The sequence below is a fragment of the Panthera uncia genome, assembly GCF_023721935.1.
Source record: "Panthera uncia isolate 11264 chromosome A1 unlocalized genomic scaffold, Puncia_PCG_1.0 HiC_scaffold_17, whole genome shotgun sequence".
NCBI classification, from domain to species: domain Eukaryota; kingdom Metazoa; phylum Chordata; class Mammalia; order Carnivora; family Felidae; genus Panthera; species Panthera uncia.
In genome coordinates, this window is record NW_026057577.1 from 45,717,515 (window position 1) to 45,741,978 (window position 24,464).

At 40.9% G+C, this 24,464-nt stretch overlaps 1 protein-coding gene across 1 annotated transcript in view; it reads left to right on the forward strand.

Moving 5' to 3' along the window:
• Nucleotides 1-923: 923 nt before the first annotated feature.
• IPO11 (importin 11) overlaps nucleotides 924-24,464 on the forward strand; it is a 186,812-nt gene continuing 163,271 nt past the window's right edge. The window contains exons 1-3 of the mRNA XM_049648883.1: nucleotides 924-1,079; nucleotides 5,801-5,956; nucleotides 22,170-22,387. Coding sequence (XP_049504840.1) covers nucleotides 924-1,079; nucleotides 5,801-5,956; nucleotides 22,170-22,387 — 530 coding nt within the window. The remainder of the gene's footprint in view (nucleotides 1,080-5,800; nucleotides 5,957-22,169; nucleotides 22,388-24,464) is intronic.

The window sequence follows — 24,464 nt, forward strand, 5'->3', positions numbered from 1 at the left end:
CTGACACTCCAGGCCTTCCTTGTGGGTTTCCAAGCTTAGCTTCCTGCTAAATATCTGAATTAATGGTCTCCTAAATACCTGAAAATTGAGATTTTTGTATGCCTTTTCTAGAGCACATTCTTTTCACATATATTTATTGAGAACCAGATCCCTACTAAATAAAGCAAATCATGCCTGAGTTTGTAGGTGGTGTTATCCAACCTTATGTTTTTAGAATCCCAATTAATTGTATGTTTCATTGTCTATTTTATCATTAAAAAGGCATGTATGAAGCATCTTTTATTACAGTTAGAGCTACTTAATAATTTATACCTTTATGATTTCACTTACATCTGACATGAATGTCCTATGAAGTAGGTAGATACTATCTTTTATAAGAAATTAATTTATAAGCTTATGTATTTATTTTTTTTATTTTTTGAATGTTTATTTATTTTTGAGACAGTGAGAGACAGAGCGTGAGCAGGGGAGGGGCAGAGAGAGAGGGAGATAGAATCCAAAGCGGGCTGCAGGCTCTGAGCTGTCAGCACAGAGCCCAATGTGGGGCTCGAACTCACGAACTGCAAGATCATGAATTGAGCCGAAGTCGGATGCTCAACCGACTGAGCCATCCAGGCACCCCATAAGCTTATGTTTTTAAAGCTGGAGTTTATCTAGTGACCAGCCCTCTGGTTTTCAGATGAGGAAATCAAGCCTCAGAGTGGTGAGGGCTCTCATACTTGGTCAACTAGCTAGTACAGGGCAGAACTGAAATTATACTCATATCTTTGATTCTAAGTGTTATGCCTTTTATACCCCTCCCAGTTGCCTCTTCTAACAACTATGAAGCCTAATAGCATAAGATTGCAGAGAGGCAGGTGTAGACAAATAAAGCAGGAATGGAAGGCTGAATATGAGGACTAAAATTCCTAAACCAATGTAAAATGATGTACCAAGGGAGAGGTGAATATTCTGGAATACAGATTTATGAGGAGTTACAGGGTTACTCAGCCTTTATCACAGCTGCCGAGCTCCGGAGGGTGAAGGCCTGTGAGAATGGGAAGATGGGTAGATACCACGTGACAGGGGATAGAAGGGTGGTCAGCATAAGCAGAGGTCAACACTTGGCCAACTTGACAGAAAGCTGAGTCACAAATCTGGCCAGATCAGAGTCAAGAGACAGACTGATGCCCAAGGTAGATGCCATTGGAAAGACCTAAGAAAACCAGAAATAAAACATACTACATGATTTCTTTTAAAAAAGTATTGGGAGGAAAAGATCAAAATGTTATGGAGATGATTGCTAGTAATGGCTGCACAGCAATGTGAATGTATTTAATACCACTGAACTGTATGCTCAGATTTGGTTAAAATTATAGATTTTATTATATGTCTATTTTACCACAATTTGAAAACATCATGATGTAATTCAGGTTTACCTTGTTCTCTCCACCCCAGAGGCAAATCCTTCTAGGTCAAAAAGAGTCAGAATATGTTAAAGCAATGGTTGGGGGAGCAACAGGAAATATACTGCCCTAAGAGAACATTTTGGAATTTTGTGGATGTTTTGGTTTGCACAACTGGCCAGGACTTTGGGATTAGAGAAATCCAATGATACGTGCGTCAGTCAGGCAAACCAAGAGCTTTCTCCTATCAGAGACAAGCTTTGAATGTCACTCCTATGTCTGAGAACCATGTGTACAATGACATCAGACTAATTTTATTTTTTATACATAAAACACAGTCTTTTTTAATAGCTTTAAATGCACCATATTTTCTAGGAATGCCATTACTATATAAATGCAGGGAAGATAGGGTGTGTGTCACTTAGTAACTTCACCCAGCACTTCTTACCATTTTGGAAAATCACATCACCAATGGTGATGCCACATGTGGTATTTGAGTCATTAACACATTCCAGTGTCAGTCTGCATTTCTAGTTGTCACAGTTATGATTATTCCATGTGTACGTGCAAGAATCTGGCTAAAATGCTTATTTCTTTATTATAAATAACTTTCTTAAGTTCACCTGTATGTTACATTAACATCACCATCTTTTAAAATTATGTATGGGATTAGGTTATGTTATCTATTTGTTTTATTTTAGAATAGAAAATATTTGCAACAGGAAAGGGGTTGGGACTCTTGAGATGTATCTACCTCCAGCCAAGATTTTTTGGAGTTCACAACTCTGGGTGATTTTCCAAACACTTTGGGGGAATCCATGCATTCTATTGTCTGGACAGAGACCACGCCTTTATCCCTGGCCTGCTATATCCCTTATGTGCTAGTATCAAGAATCTAGCCTTGTCCAGACAAGCCAGAAATATCTCTTCCCAATACTCCATAGCATCTTCGCTAGCGAAGAAGAATTTCAGCTATTTGAGTACTGGAGTTCTGACAGGGGCACCTAGCACAGAGTATATTTGTTAAGAGTTCTGAGGAAGAGGCAATGGTCAGTCAAAAAAGGGGAGTCTAAAATATGTATTCTAGCCCCAAGCGTTACTTCTAAGTTGAGCAAAACATTTTTTAAATGTATGTACCGGATTCATTGTATACAATCAAAAGGAAGTTGGACTTAATTAGGTTGCGATTATTCACAAGGCTGATCAATTCCTAGATCATTTTGGAGAGTCAATCACATATTTATGCTCCTTGGGGAGACATTGATAAAGTCATTAAATCAAAGTAATCCCATTAGGAAATGTGATCTCTGTCCTCCCCCAAAATAGAGGGTGACTCAACTCAAAAATAGTTTTCATCCTACTTCCTTTCTAATAACCATATCAATTTCCTGTATAATTAATTTTTCTCCAATATGCATTTATGTCCATTTGTTTTCATACCTGAGAATTAGAGAAAAGTATGTATTTCTTTCAGAGTACTTTTTAAAAGTTTTTTTATTTTAATTCTAGTACAGTTAACATACAGTGTTCTATTACTTTCAAGTGTATAATATAGTGATTCAAAAATTCTATGCATTGCTCAGTGCTCATCATGATAAGTGTGCTCTTTAATCCTCATCACCTATTTACCCATCCCCCCACCCACCTCCCCTCTGGGAACCATTAGTTTGTAGTCTGTAGTTAAGAGTCTGTTTCTTGATCTCTCTCTCTCTCTCTCTCTCTCTCTCCTCCATTGTTTTTTCTTAAATTCCATATATGAGTGGAATCATAGTATTTGTATTTCCCTGACACTTCACTTTGCATTATAGTTTCTAGATCTATCCATGTTGTTGCAAATGGCAAGATTTTATGTGTTTTATGGCTGGATAACATTCCATTGTGTATATATATATATATATATATATATATATATATATATAGCACATCCTTTTTATCCATTCATGGGTCCATGGACACTTGGGGATGCTTCCATAATTTGGTTATTGTAAATAATGCTACAACAAACATAGGGGTGCATGTATCCTTTAGAATTAGTGTTTTTATATCCTTTGGGTAAATACCTAGTAGTGCAATTGCTGGATCATAAGGTAGTTCTAGTTTTAGATTTTTGAGGAACCTCCATACTGTTCTTCACAGTGGCTGCATCAGTTTGTATTCTCACCATCAGTGTGTGAGGGTCGTTTTTCTTCACATCCTTGGCAACACTTGTTTCCTGTGTTTTTGATTTTAGCCATTCTTTCAGAGCACTTTTAAAACAACTGTTCTTTGTACAACCATTTTATAAAAACACAGCATGCCCAAACTTGATTTCATGATCTAAATTGGGCTATGAAAAACCAAAGGTTAATTAGTAAATTTAAATTCAAACTACTTTAATGCTACATTTATAGTGATAAAAAATTAGACACAGCCCAAATGTCCACAGCAGGAACACAGTTCAATAAAATACAGCACATTCATAAATGTAATGCCATGCAGTCTCCAAAATGATCTTATAGAATTATTAATATTATTGAAAAATGTGCAAGATATGGCCATGAGAATATTACTCAAGCTTCTTGGAAAATATGGTCTTACATATATGTGTACATATATACACATACATACTAGGGGGAAAAGCTGTAGGTACATACAGCAAGGTATTACAAGTCATTTTAAGATTGTATTTGGGTAACAATTTTTTTTGCTTGTCTGTATTTTCTAAATCTTCTGCATCTATATTAACTTTGCAGTAAAAGTGGTAAGCCCTATCAAAATATGTAAATACTTTTAACTTTTATTGACAAGGAATATTTTCTCTGAGGCCACCATATTTTTCATAAGGCTACAATGAAGTAATCAACTAGACAGAACAGGAAAGCATAAGAGGTAAGCTCAGTTTCTTTATTAGCTGCCCTTGGCAATCATTATCTGAACTCATCACCCCTCAGACTCCAAACTAGCTCTTCTCATGAGTGAGAAGGATCCCTTTCTCAGGATCCCTTTCTCATGAGTGCCATCACCCCTAGCTGCTCAAGTAAGAATTTGTCTCCTTTCCTCCCAAATCTTGGTAGGAATGCTTTTGTTCGATGCTTTCTCCATAATTGCTCCCAATTCTAATCCTTTCCTTTCCCATTCCTACCACCCACCCACCTGCCCTGTAACGGCAGCAAGTCTCCCTGCCTCTATTCTTGTCCTGACCCAGACTTTCCACATTGCTGTGCTTTTTCAGATTCTCATCTGGTCATGTCACTCCCTGCTTACTCTCTCCATAGCTTCCACCTCCTTCAGGTGAAGGGATATAGAAAGCCCTTCAAATTTGGCCCTCACTTACCTCTCCAGACTCACATCTCATGGCTCCTCTTTTTCTTTTTTTAAAGTTATTTATTATTTACTTCTTTATTTCTTTATTTTTGAGAAAGAGAGAGGAGACAGAGCATGGGGGAGGGACAGAGAGAGAGAGAGAGAGAGAGAGAGAATCCCAAGCAGGCCCCACGCTGTCTGTCAATGCAGAGGCTGACGTGGGCTTTGAACCCACAAACTGTGAGATCATAACTTGAGCCAAAATAGAGAGTTGGATACTTAACCGACTGAGCCCCCCAGGCACTCCTATCCTGGCTCCTCTTAGCACTCCCTGTTATAATGAGCTCTTTGCTATCCTTCCAACACACCATGCCCTCACACATCTCTCTTCCTTAGAATACGGGTGCTCTTGCTTGGACCACCTTTTCCAGTCCCTTTCGGTATGTCACTCTTCAGTCTTTCAAAGTGCACAACTATCCTTTCCTACACTGTGAAGCACTTGCCGGCCACAAGCACATCTCTTGTACCGGAAATGACAGGCTCTGGATTCAAACCAACCTGTGAAGACTGTGTGCTTTGGGCCAGGTGTTTTAACCACAAAGACTCGGCTTCCTCATCAATGAATGAGGATAAAACGGCAACCTTGTGAGGATGCTCTGAAATCATATATGACCATATAAATGAAGGGCGGATAAGTTCCCTCCAGGTTCTACCTAATTTTCTTTATATTCACCTTTGGGTGTGTCTTTTTTTCTTTTGTTTTTCTGTCCCGTCAGGGTCCTCTCTGGCATGCTGTCGGTTGCATGGGGCTGTCTGTACTGGTTTGGGAGTGAGGGCAGGGGCTGAGGTGGGACCTCCAGAGCTGCCCAGTATTCCTGGTCCCCTTATCTTTCTCACAGCCTGGGATAGTGGTACAGCCCTTGTGGTTCTGCCTCCTGGAATCCCTCCCTCCCACCACCCTGCAGAGATCCTGTCACCTGAGCTTACAATTGCCTGCCTAAGGTGAATTTCTTCGCAGGGAATGCTTATCAGCCTCCTCACCGTTTTCCCCTTTATATTCTGTGCTCACTTTTCTGTTGGGTCTTTGTGTTTTCTTATATTGATCTGAAGAGGTTTTTTTTTTTAATTTCTAGTATGAGCCATGGGGCCCCTTGGCTGGCCCCCTATACGCCGACCTGGGCCAACCTGATGCCAAGCTCCACGTGCCCAGTGAGCCTGGGTCTGGGCCCACACCAGCCCAGTCACAGCATACAGCAGCCATTGGCTGCCCTCAGCCTGTGGGCCTGACAGCAAGTAGCCAATGGACCCCACTGACCTGGGCCCGGACAAGGGAGATACTGTGGCTCAGCCCTGGGTTCCTGAGATGGCAGAGTGGGTGTGCCAGGCTTCTTTAAGGATGAAGAATCTTTTTCTAATTCTATAAACGAATCCTTTGTTGGTTATTTTCTGTTGTGAATACTTGTTTCCTAGTCTGGCATTTGTCATTCATTTTCATTTTCTCCTTGTTCCTTGCTCAGAGTATCCAAGCTGATTTTGTATCTTGATTCTCTATCGGGTAACTATGCCTTAATGTGCTTATTAGTTGCAATTGCTTTTGGATTATGGTGGATTTTCTGTGTATACAATAATATTCTACGCATATAATGACCGTTGCATTGCTTCAAAGTTGATCTTCATACCTCCTATTTTTTTTTTTGCTGCTTTCTTTTCCATGTGATATCTCAACTATAGTGCTGAATGGAAGTGGTTAAGGCTGGGCTCTGCTTCCCGGAGAAAAGCTTTCCATACATGTATGTTAATATATTGTTTGTCATAGGTTCGTTTTAGACAAACCTAAAATCAAGGAAGTTGTTTTCTTTTTTATTTCAATGTTGTCTTTAATTGAAGTAGAATTAATACACAGTGTTATATTAGTTGCAGGTCTGCTATATAGTGATTCAACAATTCCATATTTTACTCACTGTATATGTGAGTAAATTCCATATTTTACATCACTGTATATGTGGTCATCACCTGTCACCATACGTTATTACAATATTTTTTTAATGTTTATTTATTTTTGAGAGAGAGACAGAGCATGAACAAAGGACAGAGAGAGATGGAGACAGAAGATCCGAAACAGGCTCCACACTGACAGCAGAGAACCTGACACGGGGCTTAAATTCACAAACCATGGGATATGACCTGAACCAGTCAGATGCTTAACCAACTGAGCCACCCAGGTGCCCCTACAATATTACTGACTACATTCCCTGTGTTGTCGTTTTCAGCCCAGTGACTTATCTATTTTATAAATGGAAAAAAAAATCCCCTTTGTTTATTTCATCTCTCCCACCCACGTTCCCTCTGGCAATCACCAGTTTGTTCTGTGTTTTTAGGAATCTGTTTCTTGGATTATTTCTTTGTTTGTTTGTTTTGTTTTTTAGATTCCACATATGAGGGAAATCATACAGTATTTGTCTTTGTCTGACTTATTTCACTTAGCAAAATACCCTCTAGATCCATTCATGTTGTCCCAAATGGCAAGATCTCATTTTTTATGGCTTAGTAGTATTCCATTGTATGTATATGTGTGGAATCTTTTTTTTTTTTTAATAAGTGTCGGAAGCTTTTTTTTTTTAATGTTTATTTATTTTTGAGACAGAGAGAGACAGAGCATGAGTGGAGGAGGGGGAGAGAGAGAGAGGGAAACACAGAATCCGAAGCAGGCTCTAGGCTCTGAGCTGTCAGCACAGATCCTGACATGGGGCTTGAACCCACGAGCTGTGAGATCATGACCTGAGCCAAAGTCGGACACCCAACTGACTGAGCTACCCAGGTGCCCCACAGCACATCTTCTTTATCCATTCATCTATCATTGGACACTTGGGCTGCTTCCTTATCTTGTCTATTGTAAATAATGCTGCTATAAACATAGGGGTGCAAATAAATTTTCAAATTAGTGCTTTTATTTTCTTGGGGCAAATACCTAGTATTTGGGGAATTACTGGATCATGTGGTATTTCTATTTTTAATTTTTTGAGGAAGCTCCATACGTTTTTCTATAGTGGCTGCACCAATTTACATTTCCACCGACAGTGCCCAAGGGTTCCTTTTTCTCTACATCCTAACCAACACTTGTTATTTGTTATCATTTTTGAGTCTAGCCAATCTGACCAGTATAAGGTAATATCTCATTTATGGTTTTGATTTGCATTTCCCTGATGACTGATGTTGAGCATCCTTCCATATGTCTCTTGGCCATCTTCTTTGGAGAAATGTTTATTCAGGGCCTCTGGCCGTTTTTGATCAGATTATTTGGGGTTTTTTGGTGTTCAGTTGTATAAAATCTTTGTGTATTTTGGATATTAACCCTCGTATCATTTGCAAATCTTCTCCCATTGAGTGGGTTGCCTTTTTGTTTTATTGATGAGTTCTGTTACTATACAGAAGTTTTGTGTGTGTGTGTGTGTGTGTGTGTGTGTGTGTAATCCCGGTAGTTTATTTCTGCATTAGTTTCCCTTGCCTGAGGGGACATATCTAGAAAAATGTTGCTACGGCCTGTGTCAAAAAGATTACTGCCTATGCTTTCTTCTAGGAGTTTTATGGTTTCAAGTCATACATTTAGGTCTTTAATTCATTTTGAGTTTATTTATGTGTGTGGTGATATAAAAAAAAAAATGGTCCAGTTTCATTCTTTTGCATGTAGCTGTCCAGATTTCCTAGCCCTGTTTTTCCCCATTGCATATTCTGCCTCCTTTGTTGTAGAGTAATTGACCATATAAATGTGAGTTTATTTCTGGGCTCTGTTTTGTGTATTTCTTAAGCTAGCCATCTTATTTCTTTCTTTAGAAATGCAGCAGGATGGACATGAGTAAATGAATACACAATTGTTAAACTTCTGTGCACTCCACATAGCTCAGATTCTGTTACCGCCTCTAGGGAGTCTTCCTTAAGCCGCCCCTTCCTCTGCCTGAGTCTCATTTAGATGATCTCCTATGTACTCACATATCATCTGCTCGCCTCTACAATCACCGAAATAGTGGCTTGCTTCCTTGGCTGCCTTTTCCACTTCCTTTCTTCAAGAGAAGGGATCACATCTTACTTACCACCAGTGGATCCACAGGAATGCCTTACACATCCCAAGCCTTCAGTAAATGTTTGTTGAAGGAGTGAATAAATGACCACTTGCAAGTCTTGCCTCTTACAAATTAACTCCCTTCCGACACTTCCATAGCTAATTGCCTGGGACAGTTTGGGAATATTTTAAAATCTCAGAAGGGTCAGGGCTACCTGCGGGGCTCAGTCGGTTGAACGTCCGACTTCAGCTCAGGTCATGATGTCATCATCTCACGGTTTGTGAGTTCGAGCCCCACGTCAGGCTCTGTGCTGAGAGCTCCGAGCCCAGAGCCTGCTTCGGATTCTGTGTCTCATTCTTTCTCTGCCCCTCATCCACTTGTGCTCTGTCTCTCTCTGTCTCTCAAAAACAACAAAATGTAAAAAAAAAAAAAAAAAAAAAGTTTTTTTTAAATCTCAGAAGGGTCTCTGGCTCACCTACCAGGGGATGATGTGTTTCACATTAACGCTTGTGCTCTTTTTCGTGCCACTGCTCACCCAAAGGAGGCTTACCTCTCCTTTTTGCCAATATCAAGTTGGCTTTTATTTCAGTGCCACTGGAAACATTCCAGTGAAAAAGGATAAGTCCTTTTTCATTTTTTTCCAGCTCATTGTGATCTTTTATCCTTTGAACCACTTAAACATCTAGGGTGTATATCATTAATCTGACAACCCCCATATACTGCTAAATACTCTATTTTTTTTTTAATTTTTTGATTTCAGGAGTAGAATTTAGTGATTCATCACTTCCATATAACACCCAGTGCTCATCCCAACAAGTGCCCTCCTTAATGTCCCTCACCCAACACATCCTCCAGCAACCTCAGTTAAACACCTTTTTTATATTGTTGTATATAACCTTTACATACCTGCAGTCCTGTAGTTCAGTTCATGTTTATTTCTTGGTCCCCCAGCTCATACAGCATATTCTCTGAAGTAGTTGCCAAGTCTTGGTGATCATGGCCTTTTCTGCAACATTTTACACGCATGTATCCACAGATATTTTTTAACGGACTTGAAGCAAAGAGATGCCATTTTAGGAGCTGTATTCTCTGTTTGCCACCCCCACCAACTCCCTACTTCCTGACCCCCTCCATTTTCTGTCTTCTCTGCCTTTCTCCAAGGGAAGCTAACACCTTCCAACTTTCTCACTAGGGCTCCTTTGCCTTCTGGCTCCCATTTGAGTTCAGCCAATAGAACCACTTTCCTGAGTGGTCTCACACTCAGGAGACCAGTGGTGGCAGGACAGAGTTGTAGGAATTGCTTCCCTTCCTTGACCAGTCTGATTGTTTGAGTCCCTCCAGGACTGGTGTCTCTAGAGTCACCCCTCAAGGCCCTACTTCTCCCCTGGGCTCCCATAACATCATTTTCTCCCTTTGTCCTTTCAGGCGGGATCTCTGCTTCCTTTGTTGATTGTCCTGCCCTGCCCACGCTTTGGTAGATAATCCTTTCATTAAGATCTCTCCAAAATCCCAGTAGAGTGTGCTGTTTCTTGTTAGGACCTTGACTGATACAGGAGCTTTCAATTTAGTTGGGATGAGACTAGGGTACCTTTATAAGGGATCATCCAAAACAGGACACTTTCGAAAGGGAAAAGGAGCAATATTAATCATTCTTCTCTGGCAACAGGCATAAAGCAGAAATGCCTCAGACAGCCTGGAATGGATGGACATCCTAGGTAAGTCAGACACATTAAAAGATAACTGTTCTAATGAAAAGATAAAACATTTCTAAAAGAGGTATTATTTCAGGATAGTGTAAGCTAAGTGTCAAAGGGTGGAAGAGACTTTCAGTGCCATAGCTGTGCCAAGAAAAGGGAGATCATTTCTCCTAGGGGATGGCAGCTGAGATCAGCATGATGCTCAGTGTTCCTCCAGCTAAATGAAGTCACGCAATCCATGCGTGCTTGGCCCGTTTTGTAGATTTCCTCCAGGAAATCTCATTCCCAGTGTAGACCCACCTCCACCCTGATACACACCCAGTGTAACTCATACCGTGTCTTTCTATTATTCCAGGTTTTTAGGGAAAACAGATTAATTTAAATTTTAGTCAATTATTCCTTTTAAAAAACACTAAATTCATTCCTGGTTCAGCTGTAAATCACTGCAGATATGTGCTATTTTTAATTGTTTAAACCATGGTTTAGCTTCATTTTGCAAAGATATCTGAGAGGTGACTAATAAGCTTTACTTGGAAATTCAGACATTCTACTAATAATGGCATAAAGCCTAGTAAGTAATCAAGAAACCCTTTTTTTTTTCCCCACTGTATGTATGTGTGTATCTGTTGCTCTCTAAACAAAGGATTTGACACTTCACAAATATCAAAAGGCTTGTCCCCCCTCAGCACAGGGAATCCAGACTCACAGCTTCCCCCACTTGTAGCTGATTCAAAACCACTTGGCAAGGAAGTGTTTCTAACCCTCATGCTGCCAGTAGACGCAAGTTGCTATGAGCCCCAGTGTGTGACTCCAGGCTTGCCAAATCACCGCTTTGTTCAGGCATTTCATGCAAATGAGACAGTTCATAAAAACACTGCACCCCTGTCTGGAAGCAGAGAGTACCACATAGACTAGTGCAAGAGTTGCTTTTCTCCTACTTGCCAGCCAGCCCGTGCTGGTTAGGTTTAGACCAGTGAGAGCTGGGGGAGATTCAGAGAGTATCCTACGGCCCCAAGAACAGGAGAGGAAAGCCACAACTGAAAATAAAAAGCAGGCGCAGAAGTTGAAGGGAAATGGTACGGATCCAGGCAGATAGGATGGAGGAAAGACAGCAGCAAAGTCAGGGAAGAGGTATCAGAGATGCCAGTCACATGGGCAGCCTCTTCTTCCACGCTGGCAAGCCATTAAGATCTGAAAGGAGCAGTGTGCACAGAGCAATTTCAGCACGATGCACGGTGCAGGCCTGAGACAAGAAAAGCTGCAGTGTGCCTTCAATCGCAGAAAAATTAGAACTGACCTAAGTGGCTTTACATATCTAATCCATTTCAGGCCCAGTCCAGATTCTTCCAAGGTACTTTGAGCCTCCTGCTTGCTCTATCACCAGGGAAGATCTCTTGCTGCTGTGATGGTCAGTGGAGTCTGTCTCTCTCTCTCTCTCTCTCTCTCTCTCCCTCCCTCTCCCTCTCCCTCTCTCTCTCCTGGTACACAGTACACATAGTAGTCTGCAGGAGGAAAGGGAGCACCGGAAAGTCCCTGATGAGAATATTCTGGGTCCATATGGGGTGTAACATTCTGTCAGTCTGTGAATTTTAAACACCACCCTAAGGCCCCACACTAATCCTTCAATTATGGGCCATTGCCTGCTGTGCTTTGCATGCATTATGTGAAATAGATTATAACTAATTTTTCAAACTCAGCAGATTGTTATTTACCCATATGTTGACAGTTTGAAGAGGCAGAAACCGGTGTCAGCTACTCCATGAAAAATACTACACTTCCTCAAAAGTCTTCATTAGCAACATCTACATGGTTTTTCCTTTTAAAATTATATTAAAATAATTTTAGATGTAATATAAAATAATACAATTTTTATATAATATATGGTACAATTATAAAATTGTATAATCTAGACACAAATATTTTGACAACACATGCTCTATAGCTATAGAAGTTTATATTAAAATATAAAACAAATATATAAAATAATTTATATTAGAAATATTATATTGTATATTATATGGAAGTAATTTTATAGTGTATAAAATATGTGTATATAATAAACACTATATTATAAAATTATATAAAAATTTTGTTATAATTTTTAAAGTAAAAGCCAATGTAAAGGTTAATCTGTGTATGTGTGCTATATAACGATAAAAATCTTTTCTAAAATGTGCAAAGGATCTACATGGCAAAATGCCAACATGTGTATGTGCATTTTAGAAATAAACCATTACAATTCTATATTATTGGCAAATAATTACATTTTTGTACAATTTCATTTCCATTCATCTCACAAACACATTATGAAGCCCACTTTGCAATAGGCACTATGCTATACATCCTGATATAAGGTCCTGTAAGGTAGAACCCCTGTTCTCAGGAGTTTTGTTGACCCCTTTGAGGGAACAAGTTCCTTCACGTTACAATAAATGTCTTGATAGGTATATGCTCAGATGCCAGAGGAGTGGTTTCTGGGAAGATTTTTTTCAAAGACAATCTCAGTGGGAGCTGCATTGTTGTTTTCTTTCTTTCTTTCTTTCTTTCTTTCTTTCTTTCTTTAATGTCTATTTTTGGGAGAGAGAGAGAGAGATCACAAGTGAGGGAGGGGCAGAGAGAGAGGGAGACACAGAATCTGAAGCAGGCTCCAGGCTCTGCGTTGTCAGCACAGTCCGATGTGGGGCTCAGACCCACAGAGTGTGAGATCATGACCTGACCCAAAGTCAGACGCTTAACCAACTGAGCCACCCAGGCACCCCAGAAGCTGAGTGTTGAAGGATGATGAAGAGCTTGTTGAAGAGGGGACGAAGGGGAACAGAAAGGGTCTTCATACAGAGGGTAGAGGGAACCATGTCTTGCTAAGGCACATCGCTCTGCCTAATGCCTTTATGCCCAGGGCTCATGGTAGACCTTGAATAATGACTGACAACGAGACTGCATAGACAAGGTCCGTATCATTAGGGGCCTAGTATGCTAACCTGGGAGCCGTGGGAAGATTTTAAACAGTAATATAGCATGATCAGATGGTAGAGGGGGAAAAAAAAGATGAGTTTAAGAAGAAGGGTTATAGAATGACACTAGAGACTTTAAGTCACCCATGGAAGAAGAGATAGAGACAGTGGAAAGAGATGAGATTAATCAGTCTGTTCAGGAGTGGGAATCTAAGGTCTTGGAGCTGCTTGGATATGGGGAATTAGTGAGAGGAAGAAGTTATCTAGGTTGTCTCTCCAATTTCAGACTAAGATGAGTAGCGGTACTATTTGTGAATACAGGACTACTGGAGGATAAACGGACTACCACTGTTGGTTATTTTCATTTTGGGGTGTTTGGGAGAAGGATGTGGAGATAAAACATTCCACTTGGGAATGTTCTTGTTTGAGAAACTCTATGACTCCACAGCTCAGAGCACAGTGTGAACTGTAAGCTCCAAAACTGGACCTGGCCAGCATATGAGCAGATATGGGTACATGTAATGGGGTCACCCAGGAAAAGTGAGGAAATGTGGAAGAACAAAGGCCAAGGATAGAATCTTGGGGTCCACCGCCAAGGGCAATACGCACGGATAATACAGGAGTAGCCAAAAAGGTAGAAAGAAAAACAGTATATTTTTTCTTTGAAATGCAATAAGGAAAAGGGCTCAAGGAGAGATGGAATTTTAGAGTGTCAGATACATTGGAATCAAGAAAGGCTTTTAAACAGGGAAAAGTGCTTCTTGCTTTAGCAATGCATTTCAGTGTGCAGAGAAAAAATTAACTTTCTGGTATATAATTAATCGATAAACTTTAGTGTGGCAATTTCATACCAACGTAATCACTGGACTTTAACTCCACATATATTCTAATCTCAAGATGATGGGTAAAAGATCATTCCTCTCAAAAAGCAGAACTGCTTTAAAGTGACTGACTTTATATGGTGTCGCAGATGCCACGGGATGCCGAGAAGGAATTGAGTGTGAGATGTTCATGAGAGATCCACCCTGACAGGAAGGAAAGGAAGGAAGGTGGAACAGAGGGAGGAAGTCTCACAGCAGGTGGAAATGCCTGCGCCTTTCTATCCTGTCCCACTCAGTCCCTGGATACGCGCTGTCCCTGGAAGGGCACAGCTTCGGGAGGTGGTCTCTCTAGCTGAGGCAGACCCTGAAGGAGCAAACAGCTGGAGAGCTCTGCCATCGCTGGGCAACAAGGGCATCTGGGCAGCGTGCATTTGTTTAAACCCCACGTGGCTTGCAGTGCCTTTGGCCAAACGTGGGAAGCAGAGCTTCATCCAGCTATGACCAGGGGTAGCTGAAGTAGCCAACTGTTTGTTCTTTGCTCTATATCCGCATTACGAGGCCATTTCTCTGACCTTACAAATATGAAACAAGTTCTGATGATAAAAAGACATTAAGTTATGCTCCTATGATATTGGTTATGTGGGTGTAAAAACCTGGACTAGACAAGAAGGTTATAATTACATTTGGTTTTGGATTAAGTGCCGGATATAGTTTATATCTGAAGGAAAAGAGGAAAACAAATTTAAGTATGAGACAATAAAGCAATCGAGCTGTTCAATAATATCTAAAACAACTGAGCTGCTCAGTAACGTCTAAAACAAAGTTTGGATTACACAGGTTGAGAGGAATGTCATTTAATAAATGTTTTGTAGAAAATGCTTTGCAATTGGGCAGCCCTGAGAAAGTAGAATGAAGCAATCATAGTTGGTTATATATTGCATTTATACCATTTGACATCTCCTCCCTTGCAAAATAAATTTCCTCTGTGCCAGCTGTAATTAGGGGCTGAGATAAAGCTGCCTTAATATTCTGCATATTTGATCAGGGCTGCCAGCAGCTGTCAGATCACTGGCTCTGTTCTCATGTACAATGCAAACATCAAAGACATCTGTGGTTTGCCCTAAAATTAGTGCCAGAATTGCCCTTCTTTCCTTTATTGTGTAACCAGCTTTGCTGTTTGCATAACTAACGAGGGAAACTCCAGACCCTGCCGCTGGAACTGTGAAGGAAAATGACCAAGGCAAGACTGGAAAGTAGTGGATATGTCCTGTGTGCAGCATAAGGTCTCAGTGCCTGGGTTTGGGGAATTGCACAGACCCGGAGTTCAGACCCCAATCTCTACCACTTCCTTGTGACTTTGGGCAACTTATTTAGATTCTCTCAGCCATGATGTCTTTTTTGGTGATATGAGAATGAGGATAGTACCTGTTTCATAGAGTTGTTGGGAAAAACAATGAAGATAATGTCCATGAAGTACTCAGTACATGCCCAAGGTTTAGTATGCACTCACTGAGTACTGCAGTCTTCATTCCTTCATTTAGTGCCTTTTCGAAGAAATAATAACTTCATTGGCCTTAAAATACTCATTTAGTGATCACACAAAAGTGTGAAGAGTCCATTGGGTTTAAGATCATAGATAGAACACATGCACATGCACGTGACATACATATACCAGCAGTGCAGTGACAGAACTCCAGGCTGTCCTGCTTTCTCTAAATACCCCAAATGCTTTTGTTCTTTTTATACAGTGCCCTGGCAGTTTTTCCATTCTTCCTCCTGCCTCTTAAGATGTGCATTTTCAGAAACATGTGCTGGCTACCCTCCAACCACCCCTCGAGCCCCCTATGCTATCCTGTCCCGTGTCCTGGAAGGCTGACTGAAATGGAATTGCCTTCTGGTTTCCTGATGGGTGGGGCCAGTGGGGAGCCTTGGGAGGAAGTAGAAGAAAGGGAAGAGAGTGAGGTCAAGCTATTCTTCCCCTTGGATCCCTCTTTGGGGAGTTTTCAACATGGGTTCTGGCAGCTGCACACCTTGCCCCACGAAGCTCAGTGGAGGTCAACAGCTCCCAGTTGTCATTAACCCTGGGGTACTTCGGCATCTCTTGTTAGTTTCTTGAAACTCTGCTCTGTCCTTTGTGAACAGTCCCTTAATGAAGCTCTTCTCAGTGACCCAGCGTGAGTGTGCCATCTGTTTCCTGCCAGGATCCACATTGATACAGACATCTCAAGCTCCTCTAAGTTGCATCTCTTCTAACTCATTTTTTTCACCTCTCCAACCAAGCCCCTGGTTTACAAGGAGGCAAAGACTTTTTTCATGATGGGGGAGTGGGGAATGTATAGGGGAACTTGGTGAATATTACTTCATAATTTTTGTCTCATATGAGACCAAATAGAGATAACATGGATACATTTTTCTGGATACAAAGAAAATCTATAAAGAGTGCTTAATCCTGGGGAATCGGGAGTGGGGTCAAAAGGGAAAGGTAGGCGGTCACGTTTTTTCTTCATGCATACTTTTGTTTGATTTTTGTTTCTATAGGCAGTTACTACTTTTGCCTCCAAAAAACATATATTTATATGTATACACACACATTATACATTGTATGTATGTATATATGTATATTTGTTATACATAAAATGAAATGTATTAAAATATTTAAAATACATATAAAAATATAATTTATATAGATATAATTTTTATATATGTAATTTTTTAAAGTTTTTTTAGATGTTTATTTATTTATTTATCTATTTATTTATTTTTTAGATGTTTATTTATATTTGAGAGAGACCGACGGACAGCGCCTGAGTGGGGCAGGGGCAGAGAGAGAAGGAGACACAGAATCTGAAGCAGGCTCCAGGCTCCGAGCTGTCAGCACAGAGCCTGATGCGGGGCTCGAACTCGCAAACCGTGAGATCATGACCTGAGCTGAAGTAAGACACCCAACCGACTGAGCCACCCAGGCGCCCCTCATTTTTTTTAAGTTTAAGGAACAAATACAATTCCAGGAACTTCCTCCCAAAACTCTGAGTCAGTGGTAATAGAGTAGGGTCCTGAGATAAGAACCTGAGATATGCTGGTGTAACCATTCTTGTGGAGCCACGTTGTGCATTTGTGTGCACGTGAGCCTCAGTTGATGTGGGCTGACAACCAGCCTATGATCCGTCCACCAAACCTCAAGACCTGACACTAAACCCCATCTCCTATAAGAAAGGGTAGTTTTTACCAGTGTACCCCAAAATGCTCTTAAGGACCAAGAGCAGCCCTCACCTGCTTGTCTGGATCTGTGCTGATTTGCTGCCACTTGGAGATTTTGGGGTACTGTCTTCACTGCTTCTCCTAGTACTACAACCTGAACTTGGAGTTTGAAGTAGGGTTATGCTGATAATAACTTATATCTTGCCCATCTGTTTTCTTCACCCTGTCCCCAAACCCTGCTTTGACCAATCCTGCTCAAATCCCCAATCTCTTGGCCTTGTTCTAGGATTCTTTACTAGAACAGCTGTCTGCCCCCCAATTTTTCTGATCTTGGCCATTTCATTGTTCCCTGAGCCCCAGCTTAGAAACTCCAACAATTCTCTTGGACCTTCTTTTGAGTGTTTAAATAGCTTCTTTGCCACTAACCCCATTACTAGGAGTCACCTAACCTGAATTTAACTTGATTTTCAATCTCTCTTCATATCTGACTTTTTTTCTTGAGTAGCTTCCATTTAGAAATGCATTGGAGGGCCCCTGGGTGACTCAGTCTGTTAAAAGTCCGACTTAGGCTCAGGTCATGATCTCATGGTCCATCAGTTAGAGCCCTGCCTCGGGCTCTGTGCTGACAGTCTTGAGCCTGCTTCGGATTCTGTGTCTTCCTCCCTTTTTGTCCCTCCCCCACTCACACTCTGTCTGTCTGTCTGTCTGTCTCTCTCTCTCTCTCTCTCTGTCTCTCAAAAATAAATAAACATTAAAAAAATTTAGAAATATGGGGCGCCTGGGTGGCTCAGTCGGTTAAGCCTCCAACTTCAGCTCAGATCATGATCTCGTGGTTTGTGGGTTCAAGCCCCGTGTCAGGCTCTGTGCTGACAGCTCAGAGCCTGGAGCCTGCTTGGGATTCTGCATCTCCCTCTCTCTCTGCCCCTCCCCCCTCATGCTCTGTCTCTCTCTTTCTCTCTCCTTCAAAAATAAATAAACGTCAAAACAAATTTTTAAAAAATTTAGAAATAAACTGGAATGTTTTCTTATTTTCCTTGCCTTAATGGCCATGACATATGATGTCACTAGGTCACCCCAGCCATTTCTAAAACAGTCCCATCTACCCCCAACACTGACTCAACAACCTGAGTTTTTAATAAGCCCTCTTTTTTTTGAACCACATGTTATAATTTTAAAGCATTTATCGAAAATTGAGTAAATAAATATGTTTGTGTATATCCCTTAAAATCTTTGTACAGTGCAATTTTTTAAACAGTAAATACTACATACACGGCTCTCTACAAATTTCTAAGGGTTTCTGAAGTGAACTGAGGTTCTGTTTGTTTTCTATAGTGGTACTGTCTGGCACAGTTCCACCAGACTCTCCCTAAAACGAAGGGGTGGGCCAGGAACTGATCACCTCTCTCTGTGATTCACCTGCAGAACTTGCCTCATCCCTTCTGGAAGCTCAGACATGAACTAACGAACTGGGGCCCCATTCACCTTTGGTTTAGCAGACTCCTATTCAATTATCTTTCCCTCCCACTCAGGAGCAAGATTTGGTTACTCATTAATTTTAAGGGGATTTCCTAAGAGACACTAGGAAAGATTTCCTGGTTATGTGGGCTGACGGCTATGGAAGCACTAACAAGGGAAGTCATAGAATCTCTTCCTGGGGATCTTTATGAAAAGCAAAATTAAATGGGTCTCATTGAGAAGCAGTTTAAGAAGGAGGTAAGAGACTTGAAGCAGGTGAAGTGTCATCTGATTCTATGATTTTGTAGTAACAGATGGGCTGCTAATTTAAAATAAGAAGCTGCAATCAACAAGACTTAGTGATTCCCACATTCCATGGATGTTTTAACCACAGATTTATGCTAACTGTATTCTCACCTTTTTCGAGCTTAATTTCGAGCTTCAATTTCTTCCTGAGTTGCAGTGCAGTATTCACAATTACAAATAGTAAGCTGAACTTGTGATTTAATATCTGATAGTAACGTATCTTCCTCTCCCATACAGTCCCAATCTCTAGTAGTGCAACAATTTTTGATGTGGGTAGAAGGTAGGATGTGGCTTTTTATTTCTCAAGTTCATTTCTGCTCAATCTCTATCCCTCTTGTATAGGAGAGGGTGAGGAGGAACACAGCTTGCCCACATCTCTTAAGAAATCAGAACAATTGACTGTCACAAGCATACCTTCCATACGTGTCTGTATAATTTACTATAGTAATCACATGTTTGAACCAAATTATTACCATCATGTGAATGTAGGTGAACATAGCAACAATCCTTATCTTTGCTGTGAAGTCAAATATTTTTTTATTCTTATGTTTTGCAGGTTTGCTTATAGTAACCCCATCACCACCATGTGTAAATGCCCATGTAGAGCCATTTTTCTGTGCCTTTCTTTTAGGAAATTTGTTATTACAGCACAGATGATTTTAAACTATTCAAGGGAAAAAAATTTTTTTTAATAGTTGATTTTCAAAAGCCAGGTAACTGCTGAGGACAAGGATCAAGTGCTGGAGACCACAGTCCTCTGAGCCGCTCCATCTCTAAGGCCTTTAACCAAAACTCCTTCCAGCATCCCAGCAATGATGTGTGGTTATTTATTGCACACTGATTCTTAAATCTTAAAATTTACTGCACACTAATTTCTAAATCTTAAAATTGATACTATTAGAATGATATTCAATTATTGAGCACCTAGCATGTGCTAAACACGAAGTGCTTTGCATATATCTTCTCACTACATCTCGTTCAACTCCCTGAGAGAATACTAATATCAGCTCCATGTTACAATGAGGAAAGAAGAACAGAGAGATTGAGTAACCTGCTCAAAGTCATGTGCCAGGGAGTAGTGGAGCCAGAGTTTGCACTACACAACGTCCAAGTAAGCTTTTATTAATTTGAGGGGGGCTTTTGTGTACAGAAAAGCATATTTATAATTGTATTTTGAGTAATATTCAATTTATTAGAATAGGACTTTTAAATCTGTCTTTCTTTATACATTTTTATATCATCTCGGAACAATCACTTGTGCTCTGATTAATCCTCAAATATCTCTTACATTTGACAGCTCACCGTCTTGTAAATATTTACCTATTTGTACATTTAATCAATCAGATTCTCTCAGACATCCTAAATTACAATAATAAATGCTTACATCGCCTGACCAGTCAGTATAAATAAAATCTTTATTATAAGCAATTTTATATACCTAATAAACCAGACCTTTAAATTTAGAAGATCAAATCCTCTTAAGCCTAAAATACGAACAATATACGAAGTATATTGTATATTGAGTGCAAGTCTAGTTACTAAACTTGTTCTTTTTTTTTAAGTTTATTTATTTATTTGGGGGGTGGGGAGGGACAGAGAGAAAGAGGGAGAGAGAGAGAGAGAAAGAGTCCCAAGCAGGCTCTGTGTTGTCAGCACTGAGCCCAACATGGGGCTCAAACTCAGGAACCATGAGATCATGACCTGAACCAAAATCAAGAGTTGGATATTTAACCAGCTGAGCCACCCAGGTGCCCCACTAAACTTGTTCTTGAATTTAAATAATCAAGTATAGGTCTATGGTTTATCATTGTATTATTTCTGTATCTTCCTGGGTTTAAAAGTTAATAATTTTTTACCCAAGCAAAGAGGACAGTTACCTCTTTAAGACGATTTATAATAGGAACACAGTTCCACTTCCAAAACTAATCCAGTGAATGTTGTTGAGGTGAGCCTCAGTTTATGGTCAGATTTTACCTTCACATCCTGTTGGTTCCTAAACTTATCCAACCAGCTTAAATTATCAGATAAGTTTGAATTCCTTATGATCTTATGACTTCCAAAAAATCCCCCATTGTTTCAAATATTGGGGACTTTTCAGACCCTCAGGTTTTAATTCCCTTTTAAATAACTGCAGACTGTTTCATTAATGACATTTTGAACGTGTTACCCAGACTTCAGTTTCTGCCCCCTTTCCTTTTTATCTTCCTCATCAAGCACCATTTTATGGTCATAAACAACCCTGAAAACCTTCCTGTACTTTCTGTCGCATCTCTACCTCTGGGAATGAGTTTCTAACCATACTATTCCCAACAGCAAAGTGTGTCATTTGAACATTTCTTTTGCATGATAGAAAAAGCGTTGGGCTGTGCCTCCAGGAAGTGCCTCCAGGAATTGCCCTTTTCAGAGTTCCACATGGACCCAGCATGTTTTTCCCATCATAATGTGGTCTTCGCATAAAAATGCCAAGAAGCATTCAAAAAGGCCATGAATGTGACCCAAAGTCTCTGGTCCCAGTCTGTGATTGCTTGATAAGATCAGACCAATTTGCAAAAAGCACATGACACCTCACCGTAATTGCTCAAGCGCTAGCCTTGACCACTTTGTCTTCCACCATGCTACCACCTCAGTGATAGTGACCTCTGGAGACTGGACACTCTCCTGGGCACTGAAGGGTCCTCCCTACCAGTGCTCTGACCCCAGGAAAAGAGGACACCAATTTCCTCCTTACCTAATTCCCTAAGTTTAGGAAGAATGAAAGGGAAAAGCAGCCTAATGAATTATTTTACCACTTCTTCGAAGTGGCAAATAGAGACTACGGGGATGCAATCCCAAGAGTATGCCACCCATTTCCTGTGTGGGGGCCACCTGACTTCTACATCCAAGAATGATCCAAATATTTCCACAGCCCCAGGGCAAAAAGTCAAGTTCAAAAGAGAGAACAGGAGATTTTCTTGTGCCCCAACCCAAGGCTCACCTTCCAAGCCCTCATATACTGACATGAGTCTATCTTCCCTAGATGATCCATTCTCTTCAGGGAGGTACTGTTCTTATGCCACAGCCTCCAAAAGACATCAGAACTCTCATTGTCCACCGTTGTCACATTTCCCACCATCCATATACTCGTGTCCTAACACCACAGCCTCAGTGCTGCCTTCACCAACCTATGCCAGCTGAGGCTGCCCTAGGTCTCTCCCCCAGCAAGAAGTGCACATGTCAGCCCTCAGTATATTCCCTGTAATTTTGGAAGGTTCTTACTGCCGGCATCCCGAGGGGAAATTCTTCAATAAGAAAACATATACGCATGTACACATTATCTCTATAAGAACAAGAAAAAATAAATGAACACAGAGATTCTAAATTCAGATTGCAGAAGATGAAATTTTCAAAAGAAGTGTTTGCTATCATGTGAGTCCCTGGGGGACTTGTTAAAACACGGATTTTTGGACCCGATGCCAGACCCAATTGTATGAGGATCTCTGGTGACAAGGCCCAGGGAGTGTGTATGTTAAACCAACCCTTCCAGTGATTCTTCTGTGTAAGGTTTGAGAACTAATCCTCGGAGGGCAGCCCGCCCCTAACATTTGTGGTGCCCAGAGCAAGGGTACAAATGGAAGTCCTGGGCCCACCCCTCTTCTGCTTCTACTCAGCTCCATCCCTAAGCACAAGGTCTCACAAGTGGTCACTCATTTAAGCTCTGTCCTTGCACCTCTGTGCCTCAGAGTATTCTCAAGAAATCAGACTCAGTGAAGAGGCTTGCAAAGGGATGTGGATGTTTGAGCAGGGAATTAAGGGGTCCTTGATGCCCACAGTGCAGTCAGGAAGTGGGAAAACAGGCTCCAACTTGGCATGTCCCCTTGGCCTTGGGGATTTCTCACCTTGCAGAGAGTAGCTAACCTAAAGAGGCCAGAATGGAGGGCTAAATCTCATTTCTAAGGGAAATATCATTGGTGGAGACCTAAGTTTCCTAATTTATTTACTAAATAGCGCTGCTTTGTTAGATGTATCTCTGCCCAAATGACTTCTCTGCTTGAAGTCTCTTCCCCAAGAACGTTGGAAAAGAACCTAATTTGCTTTGCAATGTCATTTTCCCCAAAATGAAGGAACTCTCCGTTCCACAGGTAAGGTTAAGTCTCAAACTTTAGTAAGTAAAAAATGCTTAAAACTATAAAATGGCAGGTTTTTACAGCTGCCACACCCATTAAGTTTTCTCCCAAAACGAACATTGTGAGTACCCCATTACACCACAGCACTCTGCTATTTAAACTTAAAACCTTCTAGAGTCAAGGTAGATTTGGGGGGGGGGGGTGGATCATGCAAGATGGACATTATCTATCTTTGATGACATGAAGAGGTAATTACTGTCAATACCCAAGAACGCACTGTGGGTTCCATACCAAAGGACATCTTCAAGGCAGAAAGACTTGAATTATGAAACCATTTGCAACTCACCATCAATACTCACAAACTTTTTCCCATAAGTAAGATAAACATTTCCAGAGCAAAGGGCCTAGTTCACTGCCTCCTTGACAGGACCACTGCCTAGAACCCTGGGCATTTCCTCTTAGTGAAAGACGCTTTGATAGCCACACATGGAGTTGTCTGCCTAGACCCCCTTCTCTGGGGATTGATCCCTTGCCATGGATTATTTCACAGAGGCCAATTTTGTGTTATGTAACTCTGCAACCCTGGTGACAGTTTCTTGGATGGGGGGCACCTGACTCCAACTGGGTCAGCTTGATTCCCTTAGAATTAGAAGAGAAAGAGAGAATGTTTCTCTATGTAGCTGAACCTGAAATATGCAAATTTGGGAGCCGTGAGCCAGCCATGAATTGTTCTATGTGAGTTGGAAGCCAAGGAAGCCCATCTGCCCAGAGACAAATGAAACAGATGTTCAGAGAAGAGAAGGAAATACTTTCTCTGTCCCTGTATCAGCTGCATTCCTGGCTTTGGGTTCTATGGGTCAGCCCTGGAACCTTGCAGTAAATGCTTTTGGGGGTTTAGGTTAACGTCGTAAGTTACTGGCGACTCTTCTACTTAGAAGTGCACCACTAGTGATCTACTTACTTGCTTTGACCCTAATTTTTCCCTGAGACCCTCATCCAAACAGCCAGGAAGTAGAGTGCATTGTAACTCTTAGTAGCTATTCAGCTCATCCTCTTCTATTATCACTGCCACAAGTTGAAGTCATATAGAATGGAGTTCACTTCCCAGCCCTGCTGACTAATAACTGTGTGACCCTGAGCAAGCTACTGAACCATCCTAAAATGGGGATAATCATAGTATTTGCCTCATGAGATCGTTGTAAGGACTG